The sequence below is a fragment of the Corylus avellana genome, chromosome ca5 (assembly GCF_901000735.1).
Source record: "Corylus avellana chromosome ca5, CavTom2PMs-1.0".
Lineage (NCBI taxonomy): Eukaryota > Viridiplantae > Streptophyta > Magnoliopsida > Fagales > Betulaceae > Corylus > Corylus avellana.
The window spans coordinates 23,367,011-23,388,527 of NC_081545.1; the positions used below are offsets into that span (position 1 = coordinate 23,367,011).

General features: G+C 35.2%; 3 protein-coding genes across 5 annotated transcripts; 2 read left to right on the top strand and 1 right to left on the bottom strand.

Moving 5' to 3' along the window:
• Nucleotides 1–2,922: 2,922 nt before the first annotated feature.
• On the top strand, nucleotides 2,923–5,862 carry LOC132182331 (thioredoxin domain-containing protein PLP3B-like). Of its 2 annotated transcripts, none has more exons than XM_059595543.1 (9): nucleotides 2,923–3,214; nucleotides 3,517–3,629; nucleotides 4,208–4,282; nucleotides 4,368–4,415; nucleotides 4,533–4,675; nucleotides 4,814–4,886; nucleotides 5,061–5,122; nucleotides 5,357–5,454; nucleotides 5,524–5,862. In XM_059595543.1, exons 2-9 carry the CDS (start codon nucleotides 3,546–3,548, stop codon nucleotides 5,631–5,633), a joined length of 693 nt encoding a protein of 230 aa, XP_059451526.1. In that variant the 5' UTR covers nucleotides 2,923–3,214; nucleotides 3,517–3,545; the 3' UTR covers nucleotides 5,634–5,862. The 2 variants fall into 2 exon arrangements, with proteins under 2 accessions (XP_059451526.1, XP_059451527.1); XM_059595544.1 differs by having other exon boundaries at nucleotides 3,538–3,629.
• Nucleotides 5,863–9,374: 3,512 nt separating this feature from the next.
• LOC132181495 (pentatricopeptide repeat-containing protein At1g55630-like) lies at nucleotides 9,375–15,949 on the top strand. Of its 2 annotated transcripts, XR_009440260.1 has the most exons (3): nucleotides 9,375–11,327; nucleotides 13,829–13,945; nucleotides 15,207–15,949. XR_009440260.1 is itself a non-coding variant. In XM_059594744.1 (1 exon), exon 1 carries the CDS (start codon nucleotides 9,765–9,767, stop codon nucleotides 11,214–11,216), a length of 1,452 nt encoding a protein of 483 aa, XP_059450727.1. In that variant the 5' UTR covers nucleotides 9,375–9,764; the 3' UTR covers nucleotides 11,217–11,498. The 2 variants fall into 2 exon arrangements, 1 of the variants encoding a protein (XP_059450727.1); XM_059594744.1 differs by lacking the exons at nucleotides 13,829–13,945; nucleotides 15,207–15,949 and having other exon boundaries at nucleotides 9,375–11,498.
• Nucleotides 15,950–17,110: 1,161 nt separating this feature from the next.
• Nucleotides 17,111–18,355, bottom strand: LOC132182740 (heavy metal-associated isoprenylated plant protein 39). The gene is made up of 3 exons (XM_059596070.1): nucleotides 18,156–18,355; nucleotides 17,927–18,005; nucleotides 17,111–17,681 (listed from the first exon to the last, which is right to left on the bottom strand). Exons 1-3 carry the CDS (start codon nucleotides 18,162–18,164, stop codon nucleotides 17,440–17,442), a joined length of 330 nt encoding a protein of 109 aa, XP_059452053.1. The 5' UTR covers nucleotides 18,165–18,355; the 3' UTR covers nucleotides 17,111–17,439.
• Between the last annotated feature and the right edge of the window lie 3,162 nt (nucleotides 18,356–21,517).

Genomic DNA, 21,517 nt, shown 5'->3' on the forward strand with positions numbered 1-21,517 from the left:
CAAAAATTGGCAATTTAAACCTTCCGTTTAATTTTTCGTTAAATTGGACGAAATTTTTTTAAAAAAAGCCTGAGCGCAATGATGTAATTTCATAGATTTCCATCCATTTTGATGGAAAAATTAAACGAAAGGTTTAAATTGCCAATTTTTGAAACTTCAGGGGGGTAGATTGCTAATTTTTAAACTTCGGGGTTAAAATTGAAAAACGTCTAAAACTTCAGGGGAGTAAACTGCATTTTCCCCTTCTTTATTTGATATGTTGTACTTGTGTAAAATAATTTCTCCAACTAAGTTTATTAAATTTTGGATGATATTACTTTGATTATTTACTTCAATTTTCGTAGGCTATTAGATGGTATAGTGGAGGGATGATAAAAAAAAAAAACTCAAAGAGAGCACTATAGTCATTATTGTGAAGGTTTCTACCTCACAAAAGCTGGCTAAAGTTCCCCTATAACAGTACGGCCCATACGGGCCTGTTTGAGATGCTTGTGAGGAGCCTAAAAATGCTTTTAACACTCAAAAAGCATATCTGAAGAAAAAAGTAGCCGTTTGGTAAAAAAATTAAAAGCGCTTTTAAGACTCCAAAAACCCTAAAAAGGGCAAAAACACATTTTTGGCTAAAGCTTAAGAATAAAGATTTTGCTAAAAAACACTTTTTAGCAAAAATAATTTTTGACTTAAAAGTTCTATTTTTCAAACGCAATCTGAAAATCTTCCGCTGTCATTATAGTGGAGGTTTTTAGGTAACAAAAGCTGGATAATGTTCCACTAAAGCACCCAAGTCTTCCACTAAAGCACATCAAATTCCAGCAACATATTTCCTATGATTCAACTATCTATTTTCTCTCTTTCCTTCTTATTTCTCTACTCTTCCAAACTAAAAACCTAAGTCAAATCATTATTATCACTGCTGTACTAGAAACTGCAATTTTTGTCCAAATTCTTACGTAAGTATCTTCAAAGTATTCTTCAAGTTGTTTCTTTATCAAACCTTAGAAACAAATTTTCTCCTTCATGTTTTATTAACCTCTTATGTCTTCTTCATGTTTTATTAACTTCCCTATGTCTTAAATATTCCAAAATCAATGCAAGAAATTAATTTCCAGCATCAAATAGTTTGCTGTCCAAGAGAGCAGAATTTATCTCTTCATCTTTTCTCCTAAGACTACTGGATTTGGTTAGTTACGGGTTCTAATAATCCCTATAATCGATGTATAGTGTTAATTTTGTGAATAGCATGAAGAAAATCTAGTAATATATTAATAAATGTATTAAATGGGTGATGTTTAATCTTCCTATACTTGCTGCCAACACTAAAGGGTGCGAGTTAGTTCTGATTTTCTTATCATAAAAGACATGAATATGATTTGTAAAGCATGATTGCATGATTTTCCTAAGTATGAGACATTAACATGTGTATGAGTTCTTGAGTCTGTTGCATTGCTTTATAAGGACTAAACCTTAGGACTAGGTTTCTGCCAAATTTGCTACAGCACCGCAGTCACCAAGAAAGGTGATCGTTGGGCCTCTTTGGAGAGATATTTTGCTATAGTTGGACCCTAGAGTAAAATCCTCTTTGAGTTACCTTCTTAATAATTCAAATCATGTAATTTTTGATCACTTGTATGATTTACAGCGAAGTAATCTTCGCTAACATGTTGCTGGAATCACAGCACACACACACAAACACACTAGTTGAATCTTTAAGCCTTAAAAACCTATATTATATTAACTTAAGTCAATAATACCAAGCTCTTTCTTTGGACTATGAGTGAAGGGCGTTAAAGTTTTTTTGTTTTTTTGTTTTTTTGTTTTTTTTTTTCACCCTTATTATGAATAGGATAAAGTCATAACACAATAAGCTCGAATGGGGGCTAATTATTAAATGGCTAGGTTGTTAAATGAACAAAACTATTCGTGAATATACTCGAGTTCGGCTCAAATAAGTTCGACTTGGTTATTAAATGGGCTGTTTGTGAACATAAACAGCTCAAAATTGAGCCGAGGCTCGACTCAATTTTGAACAAGCCATAAATATATATAAGCATAATAGTTTTTTATAATGGTTTATACTTATACGTTATAAATTATAATTAAATTCAATAATTGTATTTGATTTGTATTTGTTTAAATTTGATTTATAAGTTTAGTTTATTTTATTTGTAGAAATATGTTTTGTAATTGTTTTTGGAGAAATTAGTTAAATTTGTTTGTAAATTTTTATTTTTTATTTTTAAAATTAACTACAAAAATTAAATAATCTTATCCCAAGCTAAGCTCAAGCTAGGACTTGAGCTTGGCTTATATTCAAGCTCAAGCTCCAGCTTGCACATGGCTGAATTCGTGGCTCGAGCTCGGCTCAAGCCAGGAATTTGAGCACATCACGAGCTCGAGCTCTTTTAAAAGTTAAACATATCAAGCTTATGCAAGCAGTACTCACTCAAGTTGGACTCATTAATAGCCGTACGAAGAGTTATAATTTATAGGGAAAAATACAGTTTACTCCCCTGAAATTTTAGGGATTTTTTAATTTTAACACTAAAGTTCAAAAATTGGCAATTTACCCTCCTGAAGTTTCAAAAATTGACAATTTAAACCTTCCATTTAATTTTTCCGTTAAATTAGACTAAATCTTTTTTAAAAAAGCCTGAGGGTAATGATGTAATTTCATAAATTTTCGTCCATTTTGACGGAAAAATTAAACGGAAGGTTTAAATTGCCAATTTTTTAAATTCCAGGGGGGTAGATTGCCAATTTTTGAATTTTGGGATTAAAATTGAAAAATCTCTGAAACTTCAAGAGGGGTAAATTGCATTTTTCCCTAACTTACAAGTTTTACACCAAAATGGGAATAAGAGAATACCTGTATGGGGATAAACCTATCCGTGAGTTGGAATAGGAACTACCACCAATGTGCAACTAACAGCACCCTTCTTCCTAAATTAAACACAATCCAAGCCTCCCGCTCCCAGTATCGAAGCACAGCACCAGTATCGCATCCTCCACACGCACGGCTGCCTCCCACCGCACCGCTACCAGAACGCAGCTACCGGAGAGAACGCCGTCAGCCAACCACCGACTGCCGTCCCCGCACTCACCCCAGCGACACTTAGGCTCCGACATTGCAGCACCGCGCAACCCACCGTGACAGCAATCACAAACACCCACGCAGGGCGGAGATCAACCCAGCTCTCGCTCAATTTCTGCACAGGTAAACCACTCGCGGACAATGGCTTACTGCACCGTACAGAAAAACGCTGAATTTATAGAAGAAAACAATCCTAATCCTAGGAAGAGCAATCCTAAGGAAAGGACTAATTAATTTAAGAAAATACTAGTTATACGGGTTCCTAACAATATGCTGGATCCCCCAATCCCAACTTTTCTATTTCCACAATGTTTCACGATCTGCACATGTAGGGCTTTCATTTCCAGATCCCTTCGTACAAGTTCATAACTATTCGACTGGCTCGATTCAAAATGATATCGTTTACTCTTATTATCCCGATTCAGATAAGCTTTAAAATCTTTCAGAGAGAGAAATGGATCCGAACACAGTGAAATCGACTCTGTCGAACTTAGCATTTGGGAATGTGATGGCAGCGGCTGCTCGTGATTATCAGAAGGTCTTACTCTTAATTACTTCTTAGTTATTTCTTGATTGTGTTTTTTTTTTCCTGAACAATACAAGGGAAAAGGGAGGGTAACTGATTGTGTGTTTATTTGTCCTGTGATCTGTTAATTGAATTTTGGTACCTTGTGTGTCAGTGATGGGTTTTTGGAATTTTCGCAAGGGTTTATACATCAGCTAATTGCAAGTGCTTTGAGTTGCTTTTGTTCTTAATATTATGAGCACAATTAAAAAATAAATAAAAATTAAAAATTAAAAGAATCCAAATGTTACTTCTTCTTTCACATGATTACCCCCTGCAGAAGTATGGTTGTTTTTCCTCTTCATTGGCTTTTGCTTTTAACTGTTTTATCTCTTTTGGCTGAAGCATGCTGAGGAGTAGTTGGTTTAGGTGATATTAAACGATGGGTTTGCTTGGTAATAGGAGAATATGATTCTCATGAGTTAGAAAGACTGGTATGGGTGGGTATGTTGTTTAACCAACTAGATTTGAAGTTGTTATGTTTGATTATATCACTTTGCAACCCACATCGCCAATTGTTTTATTTCTCATGTGCTTATATGATTTTACAGGAATTGCTTTCTCAAGATAAGGCACAGGCGTCAAGTTCTATTAACCAGGAGGTCGACCTCGATGAGTTGATGGATGTAAGTTTGACAGTGCTTCTTGCATCCAGCATATTAATGCGAATGTTTCTATTTATAAAGGTGTTCTTGCACTGGGTGACATTAGGATCCTGAGCTGGAAAAGTTGCATGCCGATAGGATTGCGGCTCTCAAGGTTAGGCTTTTGATGTTTTTCCTAAATTTTCCTGGATTCATGATTGTATATAGATTTGGAGTAAGCATTCTGTAATTAGTAAGTATTTATGATAGGGTTTTTTTATTTTTTTAATAGAAAGAAGCTGAAAAGCGAGAAGCATTAGTGAAGCAAAGGCATGGAGAATACCGGGAGATTACTGAGGGAGATTTCTTGGGCGAAGTTACTAGTAGTGAAAAGGTTATATGTCATTTCTATCATCAGGAGTTCTATCGTTGCAAGTAAAGCTTTTACTTTCATCTTATTCTCCTCTCTCTCTCTGTCTCTTCAAGTATACACCCATGTGCACACACCTAATATCTGAATTGCAAAGTTTACGGTTTCATGGCAAATGGTTCATGTCAAATGGATCTCTTTAGGATAATGGATAAGCATTTGAAGTCCCTTGCACCAAGACATCTTGATGCAAAGTTCATCAAACTGGACGCAGAGGTTGGTATGCATTGTTTTTTTCTGTTCATATGATTCAATGAAGAACTAATTAGTTATTTACTCAAGTATATATGATTGCGACATTGGGATTTGGGGATCTATTTATGTGCAAAAGTTGACGCTTTAAAGAAATCAAGATACAAAATAAGATACATGACTGGAATTGAAATGCAGAATGCACCCTTCTTCGTTGCCAAACTAGGAGTCAAGACTTTGCCTTGTGTCATATTGTTCAGGTGAGGGCATATCTGTTGTTTTTAACTGTTCTATTTCATCATTTTAACTATTAAAGAGGCATATCAGTACTGTGCCATCTGGCTCTTTGATGATGAACAATTGGTGGAATTTGCCTGTCTCAACGATTAGCCAAAGTCTCACAGTGCTGATAGGCCTTATCGAGTGTTTTGATGACGGTCCGATTTGTTCGAGTTGTTGCATCAAATTATCATTGTCGCAATGTTTTCTTTCAGAAAAGGAATTGCAGTAGATAGGCTGGTTGGGTTTCAAGATCTGGGAGGAAAAGACGATTTCACCACAAAGGCGCTTGAGGTCCTACTAATAAAGAAAGGTAACTCTTTTGTCCTGCTTGTTTTGCATTGCTTAACTCGTGACAACTCCCTCAACTATCATTATCCAGGTATTATAAGTGAGAAGAAAGAAGTTGCAGATGATGAAGATGATGAATATCATGAAAATAGGTACAGGACAGTGAGATCCTCTTCCAATCCTGATTCTGATTCCGAGTGAAGATGGAACAATTGGAGGTTGCTTGATTCTCATTTTAGGCAGGCCATTTGGGTGAGACGCTTTTAAATGCATGCTTTTGTTTGTTATGGTCACTGCTAAATTAATATCCCTACACATTCCTTTTGCACAAGTGATTACAAGATAGGAACTTGAGGCAACTTACATGGATTGTTGAGTGTCAACATATTGCCGGATTCAAAACTTAATACTTCGTTACCCATCTACTCAATGGCAGATTTGGCTTTGGTGTTGGTAAAATAACTACAGGATTTTTTTTTTGAGCAGTCGAGATTTTAATTTCTCTCTCTCCCCTTTTCCTGAAAAACTTGAAATTAAATATGGACTCTTGAAAAAACTAAAAGAAATCTCTTGTATTTTTTTTTTTTTTACAGAATCTAAGACAAATCTGATACAGAGCACATTTGTTTGATAAAATATTGGTTGTTTGAAAGTCGTCCTCCCAGACCGAAACAAGTTCAAAGTTTATTCTACCTAAACTAAAGTAAATTTGGATTAGGTTATTCTAATTATTTTTGTTTCGAGCTTCTTTATGAGGCTAGCGCTCAAGGGATGATCACCGTGAAATATACCTTGACTCTGCTTTGACTGCTTTTGGCAAAAACAAAGTTCCGGAACTAAGGCAGATCAAATTGGCAAAAACAAGCATCAATTTCTATCTATATAAAAAAGTAGTTCAGATTTTCAATACACAGCTGTTCAAAACACACCAAATCCGGTAAAATTTTGCAACCTCTAATGCCATCAAAACATAAAGATCATCGGTTCAAAAAGGAAGAACAAAGATAGCACGACTTTGAACCTTTAAACAATGACATTTGCCTTTTAATACGACATTTTTTGTAGGTTTTGGTTCGTTTGATGGACTGGGTCATTTTGACTAATTCCCAACGGTTCTTAAGAAAACTTTGTCACCTTTGTTTTTTATTTTTTTGTAATTTCTTTTTTCTCCTCCCCAACATTGAAAAAATAAAAAAAAAACGATGACATTTGCTGCACTTGCAATCCTTGGCCACACATCCGCACACTCCTTCCCAATCAGTCAGAAATCAAGTGGAGGATCACCCAAGGGCAACACGGCAGCCAATTTCGTGGAAGCTGCGAAGTCCGAAGGAAGAGAAAGATTTGAAGAGAAGAAAAAAGCCAAAAAAAAAAAAGAAAAAAAAAAGAAAGGAGAGTGAAGGCCCTGAGGGGAAAGGCGAAGTAGATAAAGTTGAAATGCCAATTGAGCAATATAGATCCAAGTTCTCAAGGCAGAGTTATGAGAAAACTGATGGTGAAAAGCAAGGTTCTAGGCAGCTTAGAAGATGGTTCCAATCATAACTGTCCATTAGCAAGTTTTTGTAGAATTTTGTGGTAAGTTATTCTATATACAAATTGATGTAATTCTGCAATTGCTACAAGATTTGTATATTGTTTAAATCTTCACAACTATGGGGAACTTCATCCTGTTAACTAGAAGAATAAAAACCTTTTCAAATAACTACCAGAACAATGAACGTGATGGAATTTGTAGGAAAGAAAAGGACAAACTGCTGCTAGGCTTTGTACATAATATTAGCTAGTTTACGTTACGATCCTATTGCCCTATATATGTTAAGTCTAATATTAACTATATATGTGTATATAAGTTCGTGGACACTTTTCATTTACAAACTAGTTTTTAAGAGTAAGTTCTACTCAAAAGTTTGTATCATTACTTCTTAATAGAGCCATGTCAAGTCAAATTGCAAACTCGAGCTTAATTAACTTTGGATGGATTGTTAGAAAAACAACAAATCCTTATTAGGCTAATCTCATGTAAAATCTAACTAGTTTCATTTGGAGAAATACTAGAAATTGTATTTTTATTTCATAACTATCTTACAATGTTAACGTGACGGTCCTAATAAACTTTTAGACTTTTTGTTTTTTACAAGGATTAATCGAACGGTTGGTTGTGAGATAATTGTGGGATAAAAATGTAATTTTTAGCATTATTTGTTTTGTTTGTATTATACCTTTTAATACTTTCACAAAAGTTCTATGTACGATCAATGATATTTAGTACTCTTATACGACTGCTATACAACTATGATGATGTGACAATGAATATTAGCCATTGATTTTTATTTTTATAAGTCCTTGTTGATCAAAATATTGATTTCAACTGTCACATCATCATAGTTGTGTGCCAGTGGTATGTGAGTCTACTAAATGAGATATGCTATAGTGCAATAAAAAAGATCATTTTTTGCCCATAAAAGTCCTAGGTGGCAAGAGGTCATAGGTCTATCAGTAGGTAAGGCCACAGCAACTACGGATGGAGACCATGGCCTCTTGCCACCTATGACTTTTATAGGCCAAAAATAGTCTTTTTATTGCACTATAACATTTCTTTCTTTTAAATAGCATTACTCAATTACACACGTCATTACGAGGGTATTTGGCAAACTCCCTGAGTTTACACGACATTGTAGACCTCTGGGTTGGCGCTGAAGTATCAGGTACGATCTGTGGTTAAACAGACTGACATAGTATGTAAGGCTCGATTTGAAAATTAAAAGTGTAAATAATTCCTATTTTGCCCCTTCAAAACACCTACACAAATATACCCAAATTTTTCCCACCCTTCTCACAACAACAAACTTCTACCCCTCTTCCCCAGCGACACTCACCCCTTCTTCCTCCTTCCATCTCCTTCCTCTTTCCGCCATTCTCTTTTTATTTTCCCCATTCTCTGTCTTGGCATATAGGAGGATCAATAAGGAAAGGGAATCAGCCGCACCTTCATCGGCTTGGTGACTGGCAAGACACCACACCATGGGGGAGCTGGGAAGTAGGGACGGATGTGGAAGAATGAATGAGGGAGCAGGAAGAAGAAGAAATGATGAAATGTGGAAGAACAAATGAGGAAGCAGGAAGAGGAAGAAATGATGAACTATGAAGAACGAATGAGGGAGCAGGAAGAGGAAGAAATGATGAACATTGGTTTTCTATTTTTCATAAGGGCATATTTGTCTTTTAATATAACTTAGCTTCTCCCATACACACGGTTAACCGTGTCTCATTGCAGCGTGGTTAGATATCTTTGATCGAGGAACAGTGCCGTGGAAGTGGGGGAACGTGCTGTCACTTAACAAACAATACCTACATCTATTATGCCATTGCCATGTCACACACACATTGTAATTTTAGGGTCAAAATTTTATTTTATTGCATCCAACAATATTTATCATGTGACATCATCATGTATACGTTAAATCTGTAAAATAAATTTTAGCTATAAAATAACTTATCTCGATTTCACATGAAATGGGTCATATTCCCTAATTAAGGATCTTATTTAGAAAATTATATGCCTTGTCAAAATTAGGAAAAGCAAGATGGATTAACTTAATTTTTAGGGTAAGTAAAATTTAAAAAAAAAAAAAATGAAAAAAGAAAATTTTTTTTTGCACGATGTACCACGCACGCCGCGTGCCCTGTATCAGTGCCCTAATTTTTATAGAAGTATCAAGTACCTTTTTATCCCATTAATTACATAAATTATCACAAATCTAATATGTACATTGATTGAACTTGAAAGGTTGCAATTTACTACAAGGTCCTTTGCCACAATTAGGTACAATTTGAATAGTTATGGAAACTCATGTTTTTACAAGTACAATCCTTAATCTAGGTTTCCATGACTTGAACCCTTGCAACGTGGTTCGCTCCGATTGGGGAGCGCTCAAGTATTTTACCGAAATACCAAAATCTCCTCCACATTTCCCCTCGCTGGAAGGGCTTTTAGTTTCCTCTCCCAAGTTGCTCCATTTCCTCACTCACACAAGCAAAACCTCAGGCGGGACTTAGAGTCAGCTCAGGAAGACCGATATCTCCCTACCAATTTGCTTAATCCCAGGTAAGTCCTCCGCCTCCTTCACAGGTGAAGCGAAGTCCTTACTCGATGAACATTTCTTATTCGATTCAACCCCTTTTGTGTATCTGGGCCTTTTCATTTTAATGGGTGTCCCTCAATTTCATCATAGAAAGCTTTTGGAGCTCTATATGCTTAGAATTCTCAATCTGTTAGTAGGTTTCTTGGATTTTTTGGGAACCGCAAAGTTTCATTGATAATGGGGAGTAGAAATGAACTCTATATATTTGTTTGGTCCAAGAGTGGTTCCCAAAATCTCGTGTTTTTTCATCATTTCACGACAAATATGCGACCGTGGGTTCGATGGCGATAAAGTTGATAATGGGTTTGGATGCATTGAGGAACCGTTGAAAGGAATGTGGAGATATTCGGACTTTGATTCCATTTCTTATGAAAAACCTGATGAAAGCCGCGCCCGGGGACATTTCTCGGTGAGGCAGGGTTTTTTTGACAATGTAAAGATTGATGCCGGGAGGGTTCTTGAAGTTCTCGAGCAAGACGGCCCGGGGTTTGATACGAAGTTGGCTCTAGACGAGTTGTATGTAAGGCTTTCTGGGCTTCTTGTAAGGGAGGTTCTGTTGGGAATTTTGAGGAATGTAAATTATGGCAATAAGATGCGGTGTGCAAAATTAGGGTATAAGTTTTTCGTGTGGTCTGGTCAGCAGGGGAATTACAGGCACACAGCAAATTGTTACCATTTAATAATGAAGATCTTTGCAGATTGTGAGGAGTTTAAGGCAATGTGGAGGTTACTTGATGAGATGATTGAGAATGGGTTCCCAACCACGGCACGGACATTTAACATATTGATTTGCACTTGTGGTGGGGCGGGATTGGCTAGGAAAGTTGTGGAGAGGTTCATAAAATCAAAGACATTTAATTACAGGCCATTCAAACATTCATACAATGCGATTTTGCATTCCCTTCTCGCGATAAACCAATACAAGTTGATTGAGTGGGTGTATCAGCAGATGTTAGTTGAGGGTCATTCTCCGGATATTCTAACTTATAATGTTGTCATGTGTGCAAAGTATAGGTTGGGAAAGTTGGATCAGTTTCATAGACTGCTTGATGAAATGGGTAGAAGTGGATTTTCTCCAGACTTGCATACATATAACATTCTTCTGCATGTTCTGGGAAAAGGAGACAAACCGCTTGCAGCCCTTAATCTTTTGAATCACATGAAGGAAGTAGGTTTGGATCCGAGTGTTCTTCACTTCACCACATTAATAGATGGATTTAGCCGGGCTGGAAATTTGGATGCCTGCAAATATTTTTTTGATGAAATGATAAAGACTGGGTGTATGCCTGATGTGGTTTGTTACACTGTAATGATCACAGGATATATTGTGGCTGGGGAGCTTGAGAAAGCTCAGGAAATGTTTGATGAGATGATAATCAAGGGACAGCTTCCAAATGTATTCACATACAATTCCATGATTCGTGGGTTTTGTATGGCTGGGAAATTCGAGGAGGCATGCTCATTGCTTAAGGAAATGGAATCTAGAGGTTGTAATCCAAATTTTCTTGTGTACAGCACCCTAGTGAGTAATTTGAGAAATGCTGGAAAGCTTTCTGAAGCTCATGAAGTAATAAGACATATGGTGGATAAGGGGCAGTATGCTCATCTTGTCTCGAAATTCAAGAAATATAGGAGATGCTAAAGTGGCAAAATATGTAATTGGAGATTATTCTCTTGTAACCTCGTAGGCACATAACTAATTCATCCAGCTCTTGCCTGCTGCTTCAGTTATCATAGAAGGAAAAAGATTAAAGTATGCATAACCTTTTCCCCTTAATGCTATTATTCTCCTTTTCATGCTGAATGCTTGACATATAGAAAAGAGCCAATTTGTTGGGTCATTCGCTTTGTATGCTTCATTGTCTTTGAAAATCAGCAGTTCCTTCAAGCTTAATGCATACTGTAGAGGTACTTTAAGTTGTTACTTTTCCTTGTCACTTACCTTTTCCGGTATTACCATGGATCACAAGTATTTATCCTATTGTTATAGCTACAGTTTAAGGTTTGGTCATCATTGCATGAAAAATAATGAACATTTTCCAAGGAGGAGTTAAATTGTAAAGCTGATATTGATGGAGGAGTTGCTGTTGAATCCCAATGACAAAGCAATTCTTATGAAGTGAAATCTTGATATCTATGTCTATCTATATATTGATCTATACCCGCATATCTATCTGCATGCATACACTAAAGAAAAAAATTAATGTAACAAGTAAAAGAAAATTAGAAAACACCTGCTTGTAGGTAATTGTTAAATTCAGTCCTCTATTAGTACTAATTAAGAAAAAAAAAAAAAAAAAAGAAGCAGTTCTCTGTTACTAGAAAATTATGCGATGATCCTTTCACCTGAAAGTTTCTAGCTGACATATTATGCTTGTAGAATTGATGTTATTTGACTTGCTCAAAAAGTTATGAACATTGCTATAACTCTGCTAACACATCATGTGAAAAGGTGAAAATGCCCTAGTCAGAACGATACTCATCTTTCATTGTTGGTACTATTTTTTCATTGGCAGGGATTATTCATAAACAATACTTAGCGCTATGTTAGTTTTTTGTTAAAATCATAAATTGTTTGTTTTGATATATTTTTTCAGGTTGATATTCTAAGCATGCAAGCATCCCTAGGTTTTACTTGCCTGATCATTCATATGTTGCAAACCTTTCCTTTGTTTTTCTTACAATTATATCTTTTCTTCGCCTAAAAAGGTGGCATTCTAATAATCATGGTCTGTCCTATACTTATCTAGTAGTTTCCAAGAATGCTGCATATCAATGTTACAAGTTCCATTTTCAAAGTTCTGAATATTCATGAAGTATTAGGTGTTGAAAGTATTTAAGAAATATCATGTCATGGGTAAGGTAGGAGTGGACACAGCTTCTTGTAGAAGTATCAACGTGACATACTTTTCACCTAACCATGGATCTGACTGAACTAAAATGGGCGCTACGCTGATTTTGTTAATGCTTCAGTCTCATGTTTTCAAACTGAAGTTACCAATCAACCGTATGACAAATTGCTAGGAACATCATTTAGTCAATAATATGGTGATTTTAAAACTTGAGAAGATAAAAGGGATGGATATTGTTACATGGTAAACTTGGACACCTGATTCCTTTACATTTTCTACCATTTTTTTTTTTCATTGGGCTTATATACCCTTTGGTTTTCTTCACGTTGTCCTGTGGTAGCTTTGTGGCCTTTGTGGTTTTTAAACGCTTATGTGAAGTTGTAAGTAGGAAAATTAACTACCAGTGTGTGTTTACTCATTTTGCTTATTATTCTTTCTGTTAAAAGAGAAAAAATGAAAATGATGACCTTTGTTGGGCTGTCTCAATGTATTATATGAAACTTCCCCAAAAGTACCAGTTTATACTTTTTCAATTTCCTACACTACCTTCACCATTTTTTGAAAAATAAACAAGTCTTACCAAAAGGCATGACACTAATAATATAAAGAACATTTAGGAAGATCACTATATTTTTACTTTTTCATTGATAATCTTGTCATTTCAGACAATATAATCTAATCGAGATGCAGGAAGCATTGTTTTGTTGTCCTTTGTCATGTTAGTGTAAGTAGCTATGTTGAATGAATTGTACAACATTTTTTTTCTTGTAAGTAATCAAAATAAATCATACAACTCTTATTATAGGATCCTTATTTTGCATGGACTGCTGGGAAATCTTTTGAAACTTTTGGCTTTTTTCTCATTCTTATGTGGTGGTGAAATGCCATTTATTCTAATCCTGATTAAGAAGTATTTCAAAATTTCAAATTGAGAGGATGCTGGTACAAAAAAATTGATGATCTTAGTTACCCCTCCAACATCCTTGTTCTTTTCAGAAGGGAGAAATTGCACTTTTTCCTGCTGGTCGTCTGTAAGGCTATGTACCCAGCATGGATTCCTTGGCTGAGTAATTGATATATCTTTGATTTGTTTTATGAATCAATCTGCTCACTAATGCATTGTATCTTATATTAGTTTTGTTACTTATCAAAAAAAACTTTTATTAGTTTTGTGATGTTTTCTTAGAATTCATGAATTAGTTTTTCTTCATGGTTAAGTCAAATCAGAGCTTTAATTCCACAAACTTCTATGAAATTAGCTTCCTTTCCACAGGGCCTAAAATCCTTGTTTGCAATGATTATGTTGATGGACCTGCCATTTCCTGATTATATTCAAGTCTTAAGTGTTTTGGATGGCGTAAGTTAAAAATCATCAAGACTTTGGATTCTTGTGTTTTCTCAGATTTCTGACCAATGGAGGTTGCATAGAGGTAAATTGGCAAGCAATCAAGAATGTATTTGTTTCGCAGCATGGGTTTATGGCATATGGGCCATATGGGTGGTGCTGTTGGTTGTTGAGGTATGAAAGTAGATTTAAGGTATGAAGATATGAAGATATTTTATGATATCTGGATTACTTATCAAAAAAGGTATGAAGATATTGTGCTTACGGTTTTAAATATGGGTATTGGTCTCACCAGTTGGGTTGTGCCATTGCGCTTTTATTGAATTTCAATTACTTATTAAAAAAAAAAAGAGAAAAAAGTAGCAGTAGTGGTGTACATCATGGTGGTTCTGATGTAGAATTAGCGGCAATGGTGACATGGCATAGGTGAGGCAGTGGTTTTATTGTTTGGTGTGTCCAGACGTAGAGTTGGTTATGGAGAACCGCCATGTGACATGTTGGTGATGATATCTTTTAAGTGGTAGCATTGTTGCTGGTGATTGCAATTGCATGTCACACAACATGATTGATCTACTACTTATGTCTAGGGTCATATAATACTGTTTATTAAGAAAAAACATCCCAATTTTTAGGAAAAAAAATATAAAATCAGTCCATGTGGTTTCATCCATTTGCAATAAGCTCCCTAGAGTTTAGAAAGTGACTTAGAACTCCCTGTGGTAAGCAAAAATGGCATCAAGCTCCTTGCTTCCAACTTTTGTTGAAAACTTTGATAGAATCTGTTAATGTGTTATGTGTCTCCCCACAATACAAAATAAAAATTAATTAATTAATTAATTAAATGGGGTGGTTGGGCCACCCCTCTGACTGGCCTGAAAATTATAAAATTTATGGCTGGAAATTAGGAGGAGTTACCCTCTGGCTGTTGCTTTCCATCAGCATAGCATTTTGCCCCTATAACCTCACGGATGCCTGGGTCTATAGGTCAGACACTACTTATGTTCCAGATGATCTTGGAACCACTACTATCCCCAGTCAATTGCCAGGTTGAGTTCTCATGAAATGTTGCTGTTGCTATCTGATTAGTGTCTCTACTGCAAAGATAACAACTAGCTACACAATGCGTGGAGGCCTCCCTTTACCCATAAGCATCTGTGAGGTTGATATCTCAGGTTCATTTGAATTCACTGTTACATCAAGCATGTCCTGATATCATTTTAAATTGTAATTAGTCTTATAGACCTAGATACCCTCCTGGAAAACCATGGAAAACTTTTGTATATTCAACATAAAAACCCTCTCTGCAATATGCATGGTTTTTTTCATTTTCAAGTCAGTAGATGTATAATACATCCTTATTAACTGATGCACTAACAAGTTTTAAGTTTACATGTATGTATGTGTATGTGAATGATCTTATTGTTTACTTATGCAGTGTTTAGTCTGACTTCCTCACACGGGAGTTGTGAGATAAAATGTCCAGGCAGCTACATGAGCTCTTGAGTCAGAAGACATAATGTGGTTCTAAGGTCAGGACTAATTCGTTTTATGAAACATATTATGAGGATTAGTAACTAAGAATCAGGATTGGTTTGCAAAACATTTGCTGAAATTGTTCTAAAAGAGAGAAGGGATATTATGCCCCATATCACCATGAATTTTTTGTACAGCCGCAGGCTTTGGAAGATGGTTCTTGATTAGAATAAACTATGTTGGTTTAATTCTTGAAACTGCAGTTGTTATGGCTTGAATAAATAGCATTAGATCATTAAAAGCTCTCTTCCCTGCCCCTCTTTCAACTGCTTTAAGCCCCCTGATGTTAGAGTTGGAAAAACTGTAATCATGAGATAAGTTTTTGACAGTTGCATTTGATTGTGTTCAACTTTGTTAATAAATGTCTCCAGAAAATTTGTGGATTATTGGTTGCAGGGACCGCATATTGACAAGCCTAGCAAGGAAATATAGGTAGCTATATTGTTTGTCAACATGCTGATGCATGCATTGCATAAATGCATAATTCTAGTCTATTGAAAATGGATTTCTAGAATTGAACAGATTTTCATAGCCACAATGTGAGACTCATTTCCATCGATGATCCCACGGGAGTATTTCTAATTCTCATAGTTTTTTTATTATTATTATTTTTATAATGTCGTTGTTTATGTAGTGACGCTGGGTTGGTTGCGGTTATTATTATTTTATTGACTTTTTAAATTCGATTATTGATAAGATTGTGTATATAAACAAAATTCCCTCATCACACTTTGCCATTTTTACTTTTTAGTCGTTCCCAGCTAGGCAGTCTACGCATTTTGATATTCTAATATCCCCAGCTGACGTATTAAATGGTGGCACTTTTCTTATTAAACTAATTACTTTTGAGGCGTGACAAGAAACTAAAAACAAATATGTTATTCCTTTGGTGCATGCCAAGAAATTAAAAAACAAATATATTTATTCTCCATATGTTTTTTAAACAAATATGTTTATTCTTCAAAATCCTCATTTGTAGTTAATGAGAGTCCCTGTCACCCAATTTTAGGATGTAGTGCAGCAAAAGTTGTGTGGCCCATTTTGCCGACTCTGTTTCCACTTTCTCAAAGCTTTTAACAACAAACAACCGACACATCTGCATGGTCCAACCCATGGAAAACTGATCATATGTCAAGTTTTAAGTCGTGTCGAAGTATAAGTATAAGATTATATAAGTTAATTATAATTCGTTCTAATTAATAAAACGGAACAGACCTATTAATCATAATTCGTTAATTTCCGTGTGTGTAAAAAATTATTAACTCTAATGGAAAATATAAAGCTTACCATTTAAGCATCACATGGCAAGGTGTTTAAACATTCAACCAGCCGACAGGGCCACTGATGGCTGCTCTTTGAGAATTTGATGCATGCCATATTTCAGAGAGTAGGTGGGGATCCTGCTCTCATCTGAGTCATTTAACTTGAGCAATCAACATCAGGTCACCGTCAAGCCACCTAGGCCGATCGTGGCAACCGCTATATTTGATGCTCTCAAAATTTGTACCATACATCACGCTCTCAAAGAATGATTTTAACAGTTGGGCTTTGTATTCATTCAATTCCATTTCCGTGAACGATATCTTGGCGGATTTAGACTTTGGTGTTCTTTAGCTTGGATAGAAAATGACCCACAAACAAATAGAAGAAGGAATCAGGCAGAAAAATTCTCTTGCACTTTCTTTCTTTCTTTCTTTCTTGTTCCCTATCAAAAAGACAAGACCAGCGATGTTTTGACAACCTCAAAAGCGATTTGCATTATGTGGGATTTCAAGACGTTTACGAAACCTACATCTAAAACACTGCTAAAGAAAACAAACCACATGAAAATGTCATCACATTGTTAATTAATATTTCATTTATACAACTACAAGTCTACAAACCTCCATATACCATGAGCTTTTGTAATCGAAAAGTTTCCTAATGGAAAATTTTCAATTACAAGAAGTGTTACACACACTCTCAAGTGCTCATTTTTAGACAAGAGAATGAACGCTTTGAAGTAAGTAGAGTATACATAGCATTTCTCTTCGATTAAAACCTTATTTCAAGCAACCCTTTGACATATGTATGTATATATATAAATAAAATTACCAAGAAATAGCAAGTAGGATTGATTGAACTTCATCTTCTACTTATTTCTTTTCCTCTTTCTTTTCTTCCTTCTTCTCCTCCTTCTTCTCTTCCTTCTTCTCTTCTTTCTTCTCCTCTTTCTTTTCTTCCTTCTTCTCTTCCTTCTTCTCTTCTTTGGCAGGCCCAACTGAAATTATGTCCACTTTCCCTACTTTCTTCAACTTCTTCACTATCGCCACTGTATCCATTTGTCCTATCACTGTTAACTTCTGGTCCTTCAGATCTGCCGCAATTGAATCAACCCCTGTTGATCAAACAATCAATAATCATTTCTTATTATTATTATTATTATTATTATTATTATATATGAGAGAAAGATGTACAAAAACCACATTAGATTCAATATTTCTTTTTCCAGCTAGTGAACCCAGATATATTCTTCTTCGTTTGTCTTTTAAAAAGAAAAATGAAGATTATACCACCAAAAGAAATGAATTTTCGTGAGAATTTTGAGTATAGTGTAACAAAAGATATGAGAAATTAAAATACCAATAATATCAGCCGCAGCTTCTATGGCTTTCTGCTTTGTTTTCTCATCGGTCATGGTCAGGACCTTCAACACCACCTTCTGCTACAAATAAACCCAAAGAGAAAGAAGTTGATCAGAAAAGTAATTAAAGAGGATTAACATTAAATAATATCATTACATGTAACAAAGCACGTAAATCGGAGGCCAAAAGCATTATATTTATGGAGAAGGGAAGATGAAAAGCAGAACCTGAGCCATTTGGAGAGGAAAAGAAGAGCCAGAAGGGTAGCCAAATTTCAAAAGGAAAAGGTGTGAGGTTGTGAGTTTTGGTATGGGTTGTTTTTGTTAAGTCCCAAAGTCACGATCAACCAGATGGGATACCTTTAGTACAAATCTGGCCTCAAGCTACTATTTTTTGGTACCAAATCTGACAGATGTTTCACATAGTGGTGTATTGTATTTTATACCATCAAAATTCCTAAGCTTTTCCCCCTACCCACCCCCTCCCCCCTTTGTATAGCATAGGGAAAAAAAAAAAAAAAAAAAAATCAGGACAAAAAGTTGATCCCACCTTGAATAGTCAATTGTATGTCATATTCTCAACAAAATCAACATTAGATTAGCAATTCCAAGAGATCAAACATCTATATTTTTATATTAGGGATCTCACTCGTTTAATTTAATAAATTAGATTATAATTGATCAATAAAATCTTATACATATGTCTCAATACGACTTAAATTCAAATCTGACATAAAATTAACAAATTAAAGTTAAAAAATTTATCTCATTTAGTTATATTGATCAAATTATAATAAAACGAATCTTAGACGCGCGCACATAAACTTTCCCACTAAAAGTAAGTTAATAAAAAATTGTATGATATGTAAATGAAGTGTGGGGAATGATGAAGCCTTTCACATCAAATATAAATTAAGATGATTACTAGTGACGTATGAAACCCAAACAATTATAATATAATCTGCATAAGACATTCAAAGCAATTTTTAATCAATTGATTAGCTATAATCACGGAGATAAAATGAGATAGGTGACACAATTATCTTTAAATTATTATTTTTACAATATAGACTCCACACAAATTTAATAAAAAATTTATTCATTCACTATAAAAATGATTAAAAAATAAATAAATTCTACAATTTCTCAAATAAAATTAGATGGTTAAAACATCGATCCCTCCTTTTCCTGCTCTTTACAGTTCGTACGTATTCCTTCCCGTGTACACACACAACGATGAGTTGGCCGGCTTTTTGAATGGCTAAGAACAAAAAAGCGGTGGACGTGTAGGCCAAGCCATCCATTGCAAAGGGCGGCTTTTTGTTTGTTTTTTCAAGGTTCTCTTCATTCAAAAAGTTGCCGAAGGGACGACTTTCTTCCTCTTAATAATACAAAATAATTAAAAGCCATGGCAACGTTTTGAATGAATTGGACCGCCATCATGGTCAGACCCCTTTTACGGATGGATATGCTACGTGGGAAATTTGACCATAACTTAACAAATCCGGATCAAAATCACATTAAAAAGACAGAAATTTTTTTTTTTTCCATATTTTGCTTTTTTAAAATATATTAACTTAGTAAAATACAATGAATTCAAAAGATTGAAGATAATTTAAAATGGGTAAATATTGAAATGAGGGAATCATAATTCCTTAATTAAAAATAATGATTACGAATCTTTACATGAAATTTACTTGGAAAATATAGATAATTCTTTTTTACACCCCTAGCCCAAGTGAGAGAGTTATGAACCTTAAAGCCTTAGAGGTGTTATCTTACTTAATAAGAAGTTCAAAACGCTTATATAAACCACTATAATAATTGTCATGACTCATGAGATTCTTAAGGGGTAACTCATCTTAAGGAGTAAATCAATCGGTTGGAGACTACGCCTCATTAAGCAGAGGTCATGAATTTGAATCATTCTCCCCCCCCCCCCCCTCCTTCTCTTTGTGTAGACATGTTAAAATAATTTGCAGAACCATAAAGTCGTAACAAAATAAGTATGTCATAACAAAACTTAATGAGCCTAGTGGTCCCTTCATTCTTTTCTTTTCTTTTCGTGGTCTATGCCTTGAGGCACTTATTAAAACATGACATAACATAACATAGATATAGCAAAAGTAAAGATATGTTAGGGGCAGACCTAGGTGAAGGCTTGGGGTTGTCCTCCCCCCGCCCCCCCTCCCCCTTAAACTGTTAGTTAATTTGGGAAAAACTTTTAACAACACAGAGGAAGAGGAAGAGGAAGATTAATGGCATAATACGTACAAATTTGAAATAAAACGTAAATTTTCTTACTATCTTAATTGTATTAATATGACCTTGCATACAATTGTACCCCGTATGTGAAAAGTTGTGCGGTGCAATTTTTGAGAGTATGGCAACACTTGTGACCCCAAATATGTCCGGACTAGCCAGTCAATTATAAGGTGCACTCAGCATGCAACTTAATGATACTCACACATTCACGTAATTGTAATATCAGTGTGGTGCATTCTATCCTAACCTCGGTACCGCGCTATTAATTTTTCCTTGAGCCAAATAAATACTTAAAATAAGGTTTCACCTCAACAAATGCATGTCCTTTACTTCTTGATACTCTCTTTAATTATAATATAGTTTGAGTGAATACTTTCTTTATTTGGAAAGTTTCTAAAATAGAAACTATCCTAATTTGGCAACTTTCTTAATTTGGAAATTATCTTAAAATGGAAACTTTCCTGATTTTTTTTCCAAACTTTGTTTCATGGTTGAGCAGGATTGGGATATCCAGCAATTGTGAGAGAGATCATAATTGCTGCTTATGATTTAGTTTTTCTTCTAAAAATCTCAAAATATTTTTATGGGGACTTGGGTCAAAATTAAAAATGGTCCATTTAGATCTCATCCTAAATAGGTTAACCATCCAAGGCTCACAATTCACTAAATGGGCTTAAACTAGTATACCACACTTAGCCAACTTGGCCCAATTTGCCCAAAACACATTAAAAACTTATCACTTAATAAAATTCGGATTAGACACCATCCCAATCATGTTATGGTATTGATTATAAATGTGTTTAGAGGTGTTCGCAAGTGAGTTTGGGGTCGGCTCGTATATGCTCGGCTCGTGCTCAACTCGATTATTAAATGAGACACTTCATGAACACAAATTCTGGCTCGAATATTAAATGAGCTTGGAAGTGATTTGGGCTATTGAAAGTGGAAGTGTTTGAAGGGGTTGAAAGAAGGTTATAAATTGAAATCATAAGATTTTAAATTAAAATCCCATTGACCTATATGTCGCGTGTCATGAATTAAACCATTAAATTTTGTATATCATTAGAGATTAAATTATGACATGAATTAGACCATTATTAAATTATGTAATTCATTTGTTCTTATTGTCTCCTTTAAGAGGCTTTGATTAAGCTTTTACTAAGCTATCTAGGCCCAAAATCAGTGGCCTTCATGTCTAAGCCCAACACTTTGGGCCAACTCGTATACTAAGCCTACGTACCCAAAGCTTGAATTTGAAAATGTATGTATATGCTCAAAAGTCCTGTTTTTGGCTGTTGTGAGGGCGAACTGTGAACCCGCTTTTA

Coding starts and splice junctions, on each gene's coding strand:
- LOC132182331 (XM_059595543.1), top strand. CDS start 3,546: ATGGATCCGAACACAGTGAAATCGACTCTGTCGAACTTAGCATTTGGG. Junction 5,123..5,356: donor CCTTGTGTCATATTGTTCAG/GTGAGGGCATAT, acceptor GTTTTCTTTCAG/AAAAGGAATTGCAGTAGATA. Junction 5,455..5,523: donor GGTCCTACTAATAAAGAAAG/GTAACTCTTTTG, acceptor ATCATTATCCAG/GTATTATAAGTGAGAAGAAA.
- LOC132181495 (XM_059594744.1), top strand. CDS start 9,765: ATGAACTCTATATATTTGTTTGGTCCAAGAGTGGTTCCCAAAATCTCG.
- LOC132182740 (XM_059596070.1), bottom strand. Junction 17,682..17,926: donor AGCTGCGGCTGATATTATTG/GTATTTTAATTT, acceptor TTTGATCAACAG/GGGTTGATTCAATTGCGGCA.